The 15,068-nt window shown below is 41.4% G+C and overlaps 2 protein-coding genes across 3 annotated transcripts in view; both read left to right on the plus strand.

The window, feature by feature from the left end:
• The window catches only part of LOC308308322 (metallo-beta-lactamase domain-containing protein 1-like), a 403,236-nt gene that overhangs the window by 83,808 nt on the left and 304,360 nt on the right, over positions 1–15,068 (plus strand). The window lies entirely within an intron of this gene.
• Positions 1–15,068, plus strand: part of ube2f (ubiquitin-conjugating enzyme E2F (putative)) — an 80,171-nt gene that overhangs the window by 318 nt on the left and 64,785 nt on the right. For both annotated transcript variants that reach the window (XR_013963273.1, XM_080753717.1), the window contains exons 2-4: positions 3,893–4,071; positions 8,008–8,037; positions 14,247–14,312. Coding sequence is in view for 1 of the 2 variants with exons in the window: in XM_080753717.1 (XP_080609843.1) it covers positions 3,957–4,071; positions 8,008–8,037; positions 14,247–14,312 (211 nt within the window). In the remaining variant the exon portion in view is untranslated. The remainder of the gene's footprint in view (positions 1–3,892; positions 4,072–8,007; positions 8,038–14,246; positions 14,313–15,068) is intronic.

The following is a 15,068-nucleotide window of genomic DNA, read 5'->3' on the forward strand; positions in this document are numbered from 1 at the left end:
TTGCAACATGCAAAGCAGGGAACATGCATGTATATACTTGTAACACAAGTTGATGCACGTATACACGTCGCCCGCAGGCTTATATTGTTGTCTTATGGGTGCACCTGTCACCGCACTAGGAGGACTAGCTAACGTTAGCCACTGTTAGCATGCCGGTCATTTGGGTTAGTTAGTTAATGTAAGTTAATTTGACTACTATAACTATACTATAGCTTCAGAGTACACTCCTCTGTGTTAAAGGGAAACATAGGTAACTTTAAGACTATTTTTAATATATATGTACAAACCTTTTTCAACAGTCATTTCCCTTTATCAGTCACTATATCTATATTATTGTGTCGGTGTTTCCTTCCTAGCTCCTATTCTACTGTTTATGTTGACATTCATCCCTTGGAGGGACGTTTTAAGGGGGAGCTGGCTAGAGCTCTTAATTGCTCCCTTTGAACTTCAAAGGGGTTGTGCACTGAGGTAATTGAATGGGCCATAAAAGTGTCGGGTGCTCGTTAGTGATAATCTCTTATAAATCAAAGCATCAAAGACAACTACCTGTTTGATGCCTGTCATAGAGGGGAGGGGGGATGTGTTTGTATACACACACAGACCTGCTTAGTCTTTAAAATAACTCTTGCGCGTGACTTTACAACATAGAACCAGATAGTCCATTTGGTTAATTGTGCGCATTCTTAGAGTTACAGACCCCAAGTACATTTGGCATACATTAACATAGTGTTAAAGTTTATAGTGGTAATTAAAGCTGATTTAATGACTTTTGTCCAGGCTAGTTTTTCTCTCCAAGTCTATGTCGGTAACGTTGTTAGTTGGCCTGCCTGTCCTCACCGGGGTGGGGGGCTGCCTGGTGTCAGTTAGCAAAGCAGGGGTTCAGGCTGAATGACAGCTGAGGCAGGTGGGGGGTCAGTGGAACTGACATCTGATATTATCTTCTCTCGACTCCTACTGCTAGTAACCCGGAGAGCTAACTAAATACCTGTACTGTACTGCATTCACTGACAGCAGGGACTCTACACACACTAGTCTCTCATGCCAGGCAACTCTTCCACAATCTTTGAATGCTACAGAGACTCAGTAATTCTGCCCTAGCTCTGGTCCATAGCGTTAGAAGGAGTTCTGCTTAACGCTATGGTACTGATGAGCCCTTGCGCCTGCAGGAAAGGCTGAGTGTACCCTCTCGTCTGTAGTAAAAATAAAAAACTGTTTCGCTACTCACCAAAACAAAGACTGCTTTAGCGAGTTGAAAGCCTACTTTCCTTAGTGTGAACACTCTGAGCCCCACCTCACGAAAATATTTTATTTTTGTCCAGAAAAAATATTTCACCGGAAGGCAAAATCTGTTCAATGGGATTTTTCTTTTGAGAAGATCTGTAGAGAGTGCAGTGGAGAACTAAAACTGTGAAAAATCTACTTTTCTTGCTAAAAAGTGTATTTTAATACAGTGTTCCCATTAAGGAAAGTAGGCTTTCAACATCTTAAAACTGTCTTTGTTTTGGTAAGCAAAACTGTATTTTTTACTTTTCACGTAAGGGGCTGAGCAGCCTGGTGTGTCGTGGGTGTGATCAGTGACATAGCGTTAAGGAGAACTCCTTCTAACGCTATGGACCAGAGCTAATTCTGCCCCATAAAAGTTTAGTAAAGGAAGCTGTCTTCTGGCATTTTCATTCACACTCACATCTCTCTCTCTCTCTCTCTCTCTCTCTCTCTCTCTCTCTATGTTTGCATGTAGTTTGTACTTCATGTGGTGCCTGTGGCCATGTCTGAATGTATGGCTTTGTTGTCAACTAACTATATAAATGAATATTGGAGATGTTGATTTGTTGAGTTGACAGTGATATTTTGGCTCCAATATGTTCTCTGGAAGAATTGTGTAAAGAAGTTTGCTTAATCTGTAGAAAACAGTACAAACATTGATATTGCCTTATTCTTATCATTACAATGCTTTAGGAGGACCAACGGTCTACTCGGGGACCATGCAAGTTGCAAATGATAAAGTTGGTTGAACGGTGCACACACACACATTGTGTGAACTGTGAATATATACTGTAGATTAATAATAGGACAGACTTAAGTGTTGGCAAAATGCCTCCTATGCAGAAGACCTTTCTCCTGATTGCCTGGAAATACAGTTTAATAATAATAATAATAATTCTAGTAAGACGCCTCAGGGCGACATGCGACCTCGCCCCAAAGGGCGTGGTCGCGCCAATTCTTGGCCATCAGGCCAGTGATGTACAGTATATCGGACCAGTTACCCATATATGGAGACCCCAGAATGATAGTCAACAATGTGATGTCAGAACATGCCCATATATAGGCATTACCAAATATGGGCATTACCAGATATGTGCTTAATATTGATGACATCGGGACAGTGATCTCCATATATGGGCATAAAACGGACAGGGACATAATTAGTTTGCAAGTGTGACTTGTGATGACATCAGCGATCTGCATATATGGGCATAAAAGGGACATCAAGTCAGAGCGTTATGTCAGAGCTGCAAACCCATAGAACCACAGACAAACCCATAGAACCACAGAAAAAAACCCATAGAACCACAGACAAACCCATAGAACCACAGACAAACCCATATAACCACAGACAAACCCATAGAACCACAGACGAACCCATAGAACCACAGACAAACCCATAGAACCACAGACAAACCCATAGAACCACAGTGTCAGGCGTGACGTACATACAGACAGAGATACGCGTACAAAATGTGCCCGGTTTTCATAGTAAACTTGCGACCGCGACCTACGGTCGCAATAATATTAATAATACAAAACCTTTAAGTCAGTAGGTGCTGCATTTGGCATCATTGACTTGGATAAGAGAACGTTTAAAGACGTTTTTAACTTTTCCTTGTCATAGAAATTACTCTAATGAAAGCAAAGGTCCAAGGCGTTAGGCCTTTCATCGGGCTAGCCTTGGACTTCTCCTCTGTGGATTATCCCAGTGAAAGTTACCTTATGTGCACTATGCAGTCGTACATGATGCACGGACACACCTTAATCCCATGTACAACGCAGTGATATTTATTATTCTCCTTAACTAATGTCCATATCATACAGTATATATCTGCTGTTCACTGCGCACCTTGTGTCTAACCTCATACTGCACTGGATAGATAAGTTATGTGTAAATATGTAGAATTGTAGATAAACTGTTGTTTTTTTATTGATATTTCTCTCTTCCCCTTACACAAACACACACACACACACACACACACACACACACACACACACACACACACACACACACACACACACACACACACACACACACACACACAGACACTTAGAAATAAGGTACCGTAATAGCCATCACATTAGGTTACCTAATCAATACAAACCACATTTGTTACTCAGGCTTAATTAATTTGTGCCAAGGCCATCCATCGACTCATCAAAGCCACAAAGAACAGCAGTAGTGGAACTGAATCATTGGTCCCCTGTGTTTCGTCTTTCAGTGTTTTGGTAAAATCCCCTCTTTTTGGACAAGCCTAATTAATACTAATGACATGATCCATTCAAACAGGTTTACAGTCTCAGTGTTTACTTAGTTTATACTGGCAAGGTAATACTAGTCCCTTGTGGATATAGCTTATCCAAGCAGTGGCTCGGGACCCATTTGTGGGTCATGGACCAATTTCTATGGATCATGATTCGAGTAAGAATCCCTTTTTCTTTTTCTACATAAAAACAAAACAAACAAAACATTTTGGGAACCACATCAAATGGCAATTTTAACCTACAAAACTGATTTGGAATTAATTTAATATAAAAACGTACGCTGTTTGTTACAGTCATTTTTTTTTTTTTTTTTTTCCACATTAAAGCATTTTGGAACCTTTATGGTGTTTGTGATTAACAGGAATTTGACCAGTGGTGTTGGCCACAGCAGGGTGCAGTGCGGGGCAGAACACAGCAGCAGAGCCATGCTGACGTTGGCCAGTAAACTGAAGAGAGAAGACGGGGGAAAGACAGGCCGCGTCCCCGGACCGTCCGACTCCACCCACAGAATCTCTGTCAGGGACCGCCTCCTCACCAAAGGTTTGTGGTACAAATGACTTGTCGTTTAGCATTGTTACATTATATTGCTAGTCTGGGATCCCTTCACTTTTCGGGTTTTGATCTGGTCGGGAGCGGAAACAACTCTACGTCATGTTGTAGTACTCAAATGACTACAATTTGGCTGGAAAGATCAAACCGGATTCCATTTTAACCCAAAATAATTCCCCTGCGCTCAAGGACATATTTTTTATAGGGCCTACCTAATAAACTCCTTGATGGGGAGTAGTTTTGCTTTTGAAAAATGTGTTTGGTATATCCATCTTTTAGTCCAACTCGTAGTGACTGGCAAGACTACACTAGGCTACTCGAGCATTTTAATAGGGATTGGGGAAACAAACGGGGGGAACCAAATCAAAGCGACGCCACTTCTTCTGCTTGTGGTTATAGACTAGACCGGATCAAACGACCCGCTGTAAACAAACACCAGGCTTTCCCCCGAGAAAGCCTGATGAAGAGAGGTTATTATATTGCAGGTATGTTACTTTGCACATATGAGAAATAATGTCTCGGTGAGGTTGGTGCATTTACACTGAATTATAGAATTTACAGAGTACTCTATATATGATACAATATTATTGCCCTCGGGAATTTCAATTAGAGGAGCAGTAGGAGCTGGGATGTTCCTGAAACATACATGTTGAAACAATCATAATCTTCCAATTTTGCGTATTGAGCAGCAAGTTGTAGGCTGCACCAGGAAACCAGATGGTCAACGTGCATATTTTGTAATAAATGTAGCCATTGGAGCTCGGACCAATGAGGGTTTTGTCGACCTCCACAGACTTGGCCAGTTAGGGGCTCGAGGTGCATCTGTGGTGTACACAGACAGAGCAGCGAGCAGGAGAGAGAGCATGCAGTCCAAAAAGTTGTATTATTGTCGATTTTAGTTTAATTGGCTCATAGATAGGCAGCAGCACAGAACAACAAAAAAATACACCAATAAACAATCATCATGATGACACAAAAACATGACAACTCCTGCAATGTTAAAAGGTGCTTTGTTGTACTTCTGCAAATATCTCTGCTTCTCTTTAAAGGCTGAAATTACATTACCTGCAACTTACATTTACCGACAAAAATGAAAAGCAACAGCATAGAAATAGTAATGGAATGGAATTCCACTGTAGATAAGAATAAGATAAGATAAGAATTCTGTAACAAAATACGAGGATGAAATAACAATTTTCATGTCATACATTACTGAGGATTGTGGTTAAAGCAATGAGCAACTGATGCCTTTTAGTTCTTTGGACTTATTTATCTTTTTTTTTAATGGGTATAATCGTGGCCTTTGTGAACCATTTCCAGAGCAGAGGGACTAAATGGGTGTCTAAAAATATCTGGAGCAGTCTGTTAGATTCAGCTCCTAGCTGTTGAGCACATTCTCTTAGTGCTCTGCTTCTAAGGATCGATTCATACTCCACTTTTAGAGCCTAATTTATTTAGGTTCGGCTCTGTCTAAACGATGATATGGCGTCATTCGGAGCCGAATTAATGACGTTACCCGCCCCGATCCTCTGAATGACGCCATATCCTAGTTTAGACAGAGCCGAACCCAAATAAATTAGGCTCTAAAAGTGGAGTATGAATCGACCCCTTAGTCCATCTGTGCTGGCCTCGCGCCTTGTCATACTTCATATTTTGGCAGTTGTGCCATTTTCATGGATAGAAATACTGTAGGGTTCACTTAATCAGAGAGTTTTCAAATGGCATAAGTGTCCTGTAGTAATGAAAATGTTCAGATTGTGAGAACTTGTTGGCAGCATTCCTGAGAGAGTAATTAGTGTGGTTGCCCTAACAGGGCAACCACAGTCCGGATAAACTTTATATTGCCGTGCTACTCCTCCCAGTTTTGGTAGCACACACTTAGGCCATATGTCAAATCGACCGGCCTCATCAGGACTTAGTTTGTGTGTGTGTGTATCTGCGGCCAATTTCGCAAACCACTCTGCCATTAGTCAGATGAAGTAAATCGCCTCATATATTGAATATTTTGTTTGTGTGAATATTTTTCACATTTTGTGAATGTGAACTCATAATCTCAGATCCACTGTTCTGCCGTTCGTTTTGGGCAAGTCGACGTCATCTACATGGCAAGCCAAGAGGACCCTGTCTTGTAGCTACTGTATAATGTTTGACCAGTTGCAGTAAATGGTGAAATCTCGATATTTCAAAGTCCCATTAGTCCGACTAAGGGTTAGGGTTAGGTTTAGGCATAGTTTTACTGGAGTTAGGGTTAGGTTTAGGCATAGTAGCATTCACCAGGTTAACATTCACCTGCGTCGGACTCATGAAACGTTGTACTATTGCAGGGGTTTTCAAACTTATTTGACTCAGGGCACCCCTGTAAATAACTTGTTCATCCACGGCACCCCTGAATTACACTGTTCATTTTTAGAATCTTACATCCCATTGGGGAAATATCTGTTTCCATCAGAACTGACTGAAAATAACGTTATACTTGACGTTTAACCACTTGAACCCCAGCATGCTTATTCTGGGGGGAAGGTTCACCAAAAATAGCAGATCTACAAGCTCACAACGCATCACAACCTTGTAAATCTGCTATTTTTGGTGAAGAGAGCTGTCGTAGATGGAAGAACTCATCAAGTACAGTGCAAATCAGGTCTGTTTTACTAACATAGTGAAGTGATATTGATGTAGTGATATTGATGAATTCCAAATATTATCAAATTATCTTGCGGCACCCCTGGACTGGCATCACGGCAGGGTGCCCCGTCACCCACTTTGAAAACCCCTGTACTGTCGAAAGTCGGAATAACGCTACGCTTCCGCAGCAAATGTAATTTTGTTTCTGCAGCGTAAAAAAAATATATACCGATCTATTATTTAAAAGCAGCCTCTCATTTAATCTTTTGCATCTTTAGATCATGTACTATATGAACTTCTAACTTCTAGCGGGTGCATATTGAGTGAGAAAGAGGTGCAATACAATGGGTTTGCACCTCTCCAAAGGATGGTGGCATTTTGATAAGCATTGGGCTCATTTCTGAAACTCAAGTCCAGTAGGCAGCAGGCTTTAAAAAAAATCTATTGTAATTCTGATTACTAATGGTACAGCTCCCAGCTGAAAGACTGATGTTCACAGAGGCAGTCCCACTATTGCTGAACTTTCCCATTCCTATATGAGAGTAATAACGATGATTCTTTAATCCACAGACTGTGACTGTTTTGAAGGCCTTTACACCATAATCCTTCAAAAACTGGTGTGGAATGAATGTTTCACCGTGCTTCTCCTATATTAGGCCACTGCTGGGGGGGGACTATAATATGGCGCGGGTGACAAATTCACATACATTGTATGCATGCATTTGTGTGCTGGTGGTGGGCACATGTGCAATCATCCATCTCTCTCTAACCCAGGGGTTTTCAATACTTTTTTGACGCAGGGCACCTCTGTAAATAACTTTCTCATCCATGGCACCCCTGAATTATACAATACATTTTTTGAATATTACATCATATTGGAGAAATGTCCGTTTCCATTACAACTGACTCAAAATAACTTTGTACTTGACGTTTAACCACTTGAACCCCAGCATGCGTATTCTGGGGGGGAAGGAAAAATAGCAGATCTACAAGCTCACAACGCGTGACGCGTTGTGAGCTTGTAGATCGGCTATTTTTGGTGAAGAGAGTTGTCGTAGATGGAAAAAGAACTAGCAAGTACAGAGCAAATCAGGTCTGTTTTACTAACATAGTGAAGTGATATTGATGTAGTGATATTGATGAATTCCAAATATTATCAAATTATCTTGTGGCACCCCTGGACAGGGCATCACGGCACCCCAGGGTGCCCCGTCACTAACTTTGAAAACCCCTGCTCTAACCCCCCTCCATCCATCCCTCCTCGCACTCTCTTTTTCATTATTCTCTTGTCTTTTCTCTCCACAGAAGTTGCTGAACTCGAAGCCAACCTCCCTTGTAAGTAATAAATAACCTTTAGGTCATTTACAGTAACTAGCTGATACAGACTAGTATCTCTTGGGGTTCATTACTATTCGTTTGTTTTCTAGGATAACAATATTCTACTCTGTAGTTCACACCAAGAAAGTGCTCAACCCCAGACAGTGTTTCCCCTAGCCAGAAGCTGAAGGAGTGGGGGAGAATTGCGGAGAGCGGGGGGGGGGGGGTGGTGAATGGGTCCATTTGCTTCTGCGCTACAGACCCATAAGGGTCTATTTGGTTCATGACTATCTATCATTTGGCTGGGGCCTGGGGACCCCCTGGAACTCCCTCAAGGACCCCTCGAGGTCCCCGGACCCCACTTTGAGAACCAATCCTACTCACCAGTGGTGGAAAAAGTACAGTATCAACATTTAATGTAGACATACTGTGTTACAACTTACAAGTAGATGTCTGGAATAAAAAATGTAGTGGAATAAGTAAAGGTACAAAAGTATTGGTGTCAAAATAAACTTAAGTACTAAAAGTTCTCAGTAATCATAATAACAGTTTCCAAATGCATAAAAAATTTAAAATCCTATAAAAATAGCAGATCTACAAGCTCACAACACGTCACTTTGTGAGCTTGTAGATCAAGCTCACAACACGTCACTTTGTGAGCTTGTAGATCGGCTATTTGCATATAGCCATCATGTCATAAATGTAGTGGAGTAGAAGTACTTAAGTACAGTACTTGTAAAGTAAATGTAGACTACCAGTTACTTAGCCTGGGCTGGCTTCCAATTTCGGGCTTTTGATCCGGTCGGGAGCGGAAGATCTCCTACGTTTTTCTGTAGTCCAAAACGAACTACACTTTGGCCGGAAACAACGACCGGGAACAGTTTTAACCCATACTTGCGCATGCGCTAACTACATGGCTAACGACTTGCGCATGCGCTAACTGGGTTGAAACTGTTTCCGGTCGTTGTTTCCGGTCAAAGTGTAGTCCGTTTTGGACTACAGAAAAACGTAGGAGATCTTCCGCTCCCGACTGGATCAAACGGCCCGTTTAGTAAACGAAGACCAGGCTTTCCCCCAGCGGAAAGCCTGGTGATGCGAGGTTACCAGTTACTTTACACCACTGCTACACACTCTGTGTGTGCATAACAGCAAAGTTTATTTTCTAGTCAAAAATGTTTGTTGCCTAAATGACAGTGGTGTTGATGCATCCCTCGTTTCTATTCCACATCTAACCAGTGAGTGAATGACAACCGTGTTAGCACTTAGCTCTCATTAGCATGCGACAAGTAAGCCTACTATTGCCCAACAGCGGTAAACTACATGATTCAAACCCATCGCTGAGGCACTGCTTTTATCCCCACAGCCCAAATCTTCTAATTGTACACACCAGTAGCAAATATGCTAACGAGGGGCAAAGACGTAGTCAGCTCAGAATCAGAGGTGCTCAGCGCGATGAGGCAGCTGCCTGACTGACTGACTTACTGGATGAATGAGAGAGGGGAGGGGGAGAAACTAGTCATATACATCTCCTTCCAACCGTATGTAAGCGAGAGAAGTTAGAATGCTATGCTTCACATGAGCGCTACATTGTTGTGGGGGGGAAAAAAATCTTTAAAAAAATCTAAAAAAAAAAAAAAAAAAAAAAAAAAAAGGGAAAATCATACAGTGGCGGCCGGATTTGAAGCAGGCGGCCCGCCGCTGCTTAATGCATGTAGGGGAAACACTGCCAGATTTGTGCAAGTCTTTCAAACTGATGAGTTGATCGTGTCTATCTCAGCCTCCAGCTTGTAGCTGTCTAGGAGTGGGCACAGTGTGCATCTGTCATTGCTTTGGTTGCAGGGCAGGGGCAGGCTGATTACTTTGCCTTTATACACATGCAGCTTTTATTTCACTTGGGCCCACCCCCAGTGCCAATTTTCTTAGTAGTGTGCAAGCTGCTGAGAGGAGATGATTGATTAATCTATTAGGAAACCTTTCACAGGCTACAACACAGTAAGATGGATCGTTCAGTATTTGCACAGATTAAAGGTCCTTTAAAGCCCTCGTGTCCGAATCAATCTGTTAGACCTGTTCAGAAAAATGAAAAAGCCTTGAAAGGTTGGGGCACGTATACACCTAGATTTAGTGTACCAGAAGAACAGTTAGACCTCAATCCTGTTTCTTATAAAACTGTATTTGTAGCTTTACTCCAACACCATGTTTGTTTACCTTCGCGTCCGATTCTACATTATGTCAAATTCTACCTTAATCATACATGGGCAACTGGCGGCCCGGGAGCCACACGCGGCCCCCACCTTCACTTAATGCGGCCCGCAGGTTAATGTTGGAGTACCGATATATTATTGATTTCAGCTGTTACAATTCCAAACTTGGAAAAAATTACAGGCTTTAATTACTTCAGTCTATATTAGTAGCTAAATGATTAGTATTCAAATGTTATTGTATTTTTTATGTCCAATGTATTTGTATTTAAGTTCATAAAGTTAACATAAGAACATATAAATGCATTTGAAATTTGAAAAAAAAGAAGAAAAAAAAGGATTCCAATTCAAAAATAGCAGATCTACAAGCTCAAAACGCGTCGCCCCCGACGCATTTTGAGCTTATAGATCGGCTATCTTTGCTATGTATATGCATTGTGGCCCTCTGGAGTGAGTGTGAAAAGTGGCCCTCTCCATCATCAAAGTTGCCCACCCCTGACCTAAATATTTGATAATGGACTGAGTTTTGTTAATCAATTGGAATACCGTAGTAATTTCACTGGCTCAAATCCGAAATATAAAGCATGTGAATATAAAAGTCAGCAGGATTAGCTGACTGAGAAGGAGAAAATAAAGTAGAAAACCGTAGCAATATCATCCCTTTGGCGCCGTGTCCAGTCCACTGAGAACGCCTTTTGAGATGACGAGTACCATGGATATCATATCCATAATGCTCGCATGCAGCGTTTAACACTTGCAAACGTTCAAACCGACCAACCATTCCTCTGCTCAAATGTCCTGTTATTAGCACAAATAGCTTAGCTGAAACAAAGTGAACAGGCTTCACATGGTTGTTGTGTGGTAACGATTAAGCATTGTGTCGTAAATTATCGATTTGTCAGTAGGGATGGGACGATAGTCGCAATTATCGTTTGTCGTGATTAAAAAGCTCACAATAATCGCATCGCAGAGATTTTTATACAGTATACCGTGAAATTGTGCTCCGTCATACGCTGGGATCAATTCACCTTTGATCCACCTAAACCCTCTACAATTGGCAAAACACACCTGTAAACATACTTGATACAGTCTTTTTTCACTCTGCCAAATCTCTTTGCCCATCTACAAGCTCACAACGCGTCGCATTACGACGCGTTGTGAGCTTGTAACATGACATTTTGACATGACGTTTTCCTAATCGTCCCATCCCTAGTTGTCAGCCAGGAGGGTCAAAAGAGCAGAGCTCCTCTCTCCAAAGGTTGGACTGTTTCCAGCATGAAGCGCCTAGGGCAGGGGTTTTCAAAGTGGGTGACGGGGCACCCTGGGGTGCCGTAACAGCAGTCCAGGGATGCCGCAAGATAATTTGATAATATTTGGAATCTATCTGGACACTTGAAAAAATTAGAGATGTTACCGATCAATCGGCAATGGATCGGATCAGGCCGATCAAAGCGTGATCGGCGATAATCGGTGGTTTAGATCAAAAGGTAAATTCACCGATCCGATCGGATCGGTGCATCCGATCAACCAGCCGTTCAGTATGCCCACTTGAGGCCATTTTGGAGTATTGATTTCCACAGTGCTGAAGGAATAATTAGTTACTGCTATGATAATAAATACATAGTAATGCTGGTAAATAACTATAAGGCAAATATATAAATGAATTCATGAGTGAATGAATGAATTAAAGTTAAAACATTAACATTTAGAAAATATAAATAATAACTTGATCGGATCGGTGATTGATCGGTATCGGGTGATCAAACTTTTGTGATCGGTGCTCGCTGATCGGTTCCAAAAAACCTGATCGGACCATCCCTAGAAAAAATATTTAGTATAATTTTAAACTAAGTACAAAGTCATTTTCAGTCAGTTTTAACCAAAATGGCTATTATCTCAACGTTTTCCGCGCAACATAATCACTAAAATATCGTCACTGTCGGGCAGAAATGTCGTATTTCCAAGTTTCAAATGTGTACGTCTTTTGGTAAAGCAAAGCCCTGCTTCATCATACAAGACTGTCGCACAAAACTAGTGAAAACAGCCGATCTACAAGCACTGTGCTTGTAGATCTGCTGTTTTCACTAGTTTACTACATTTGTTAGATGATAAATACAAAATGAACGGTTTTGGACATACAAGGTTTCCACCCGACAAAGACGATATGCTATAAATATAAGGTGCTGGGAGTGAAAAGTATATGGGTGCCTCGGATTAAAAAAATATTTATGGGGTGCCCTGAGACAAAAAAAGTTAGGGAACCCCTGGCCTAGGGCGCTGCGCCGGGAGCGCCGAAGCGCACCAGCACGTCTTTACCATAGAATTGCAAAGCAGACTGCCGCTGCCAGCTCAAAAGCCCTTCTCAGTGGACACGCCACCCAACTAGAAGAAAAATCAATTACTTTGAAGTTTCATTGGACTGTGGCTACTAGAGTGCTTTGCTCCAGCTGAGCTCCTTCCTCAATGCTCGATCCATAACTCAGACTGGCTCCAATCCACAAAACTTCAAAGTGACTGTGATTTCATTCCTATAAACCCCCCTCGTACTTAAATATACAGGGTAAAATTGCCTGACCAAGGATCAACTTTAATTCCCTCTTCAATTACCGTAACAATTCAGGTAGCTATTTTCTAAGTGTGACCTCAGTTCAGCATATTATCCTGCTTTGTTTTCATTTAGACATGCTCAAGATAAACACTGCTAAATCCCTGAATGATTTATTTTTCCCTGCGGCTTGTCATTTTTTCCCCCAGCTGTAATACTCCAATTTGAACACCAGGGGGTAACATGGTGCCATTGGGACTCACTGATTAACACTCTGCAGAGCTTGCTGCAGCAGTCTAATTAAACATGGGCACAGACAGCAAATACTGTGTACCAACAATCAGAACATAACGTAGGTAATGAGAGATGTAAATAGATAATGAAAGTATAACAGTGTTGTCAGCTGTGGTGATGCAAATCCAAGTGATACAGATTGGTTTCTATACACCCAGAAACAACTAGTGCGTCTTCTGATGCTGTGCTTCCTCCATATGAATAATAACGGAGGTGCACTGTCAATTAATAGAATTATTGAATGCTTTAGCTATTGAAAAATAGTAGAGATGTTACCGATCAATCGGCAATGGATCAGATCGGGCCGATCAAAGCGTGATCGGCGATAATCGGTGGTTTAGATCAAAAGGAAAATTCACCGATCCGATCCGATCGGTGCATCCGATCAACCAGCCGTTCAGTATGCCCACTTGAGGCCATTTTGGGGTATTGATTTCCACAGTGCTGAAGGAATAATTAGTTACTGCTATGATAATAAATACATACTAATGCTGGTAAATAACTATAAGGCAAATATATAAATGAATTAATGAGTGAATTAATTAATTAAAGTTAAAACATTAACATTTAGAAAATATAAATAATATATAAATAATAACTTGATCGGATCGGTGATTGATCGGTATCGGGTGATCAAACTTTTGTGGTCGGTGCTCGGTGATCGGTTCCAAAAAACCTGATCGGACCATCCCTAAAAAATAGCAGATCTACAAGCTGCGAGCTTGTAGATCTGCTATTTTTGAAAAAGTAGTGAAAATGTGTGCAAATCTTTGAATATATGTATTTTTAAAGCGAACGTTTGTAACTCAAATCTTGCTTCTGGGTGGTCCCTGGAACTAGATATTTTGAGATGCGGGCCAAATAAATATCAGTTTGGGGGTCCTTCACATGAAAAGGTTTGAGAACCACTGACATAGTAGTCTCTCAAGAACAGACTAACTGAGCTCCATTTAAGTGAAAAGGACCTTTTCTTTGACGATGGCTGGCCAGATTGCTGACGTAGAAACATAGGTTTTTCAAAAAACCTTAGAAGGATTCAAAAGACACTTATAGAATCGGGTCAAAATTCTAATTTTCATGATTTTTCAATAGTTAAAGCATAAAATAATGATAAAAAAAATGATTTTATTGATTTCTTGTTATACTATTAACCGTCACTTTCGTTTCGTGTCATTTTCCTGTGTCAGGTACATGTAAAGCCAGCTTTCCAGACGAAGACAAACTCCATCATTTTCAGCTGGCAGTATCCCCAGGTAAGACGACACACAACGCAGTTGTAGTACTTATGGACATTTTGCAAGGCCCTTTCAATGCGAGCACACCACTGTCATTGAAGGTTTATAATTTCATTTGTAAGTGACACAACACAGTTACTTCCTCTGCTTTCATTAGTTAATATATGGGGACACGACATTAACCCCTGAAGGTAGGTATAAACCTAGGGGTACACATTGCCATTCCTAAAAGTGCCATTCCTACCCACTGCCATTCCTACTGCCATCCCTAACCCTAACCCTAACCCTAACCCAAACCCTAACCCTAACCCAAACCCTAACCCTAACCCCTAACCCTAACCCTAACCCAAACCCTAACCCTAACCCTAACCCAAACCCTAACCCTAACCCTAACCTCAGTAGGAATGGCAGTGGGTAGGAATGGCACTTTTAGGAATGGAGAACTGACCCCTAAATGTAGAACCCTCCTTCCAGAAGAAACAGTAATCAGTCAAAACAAAGAATCACATGTCAAGTTATTCTCTACCATACCATAAATTTGCATTCAGCATTTTTCTCACTTGTCGGTTGGTGCAAGCTGTGTGCCATGTCCGGGACACAACTCTAGCCATAGCAAACTACAACTGTAGTTTGTAGATGGCTCAGCTGTGTTCTTTTGTCCCTGGTGGCGACTGTCATCTTCACAGTTTTAGCATAAGCCGTGACAAGCTGTCCTGTTACACAGCTCTGCCCCAGACAGTCCATGGAAGCCTCATTTCTAAGAAACTTTCATCT

This window comes from Nannobrachium achirus, assembly GCF_963921795.1.
Source record: "Nannobrachium achirus genome assembly, chromosome: 22".
NCBI lineage: Eukaryota > Metazoa > Chordata > Actinopteri > Myctophiformes > Myctophidae > Nannobrachium > Nannobrachium achirus.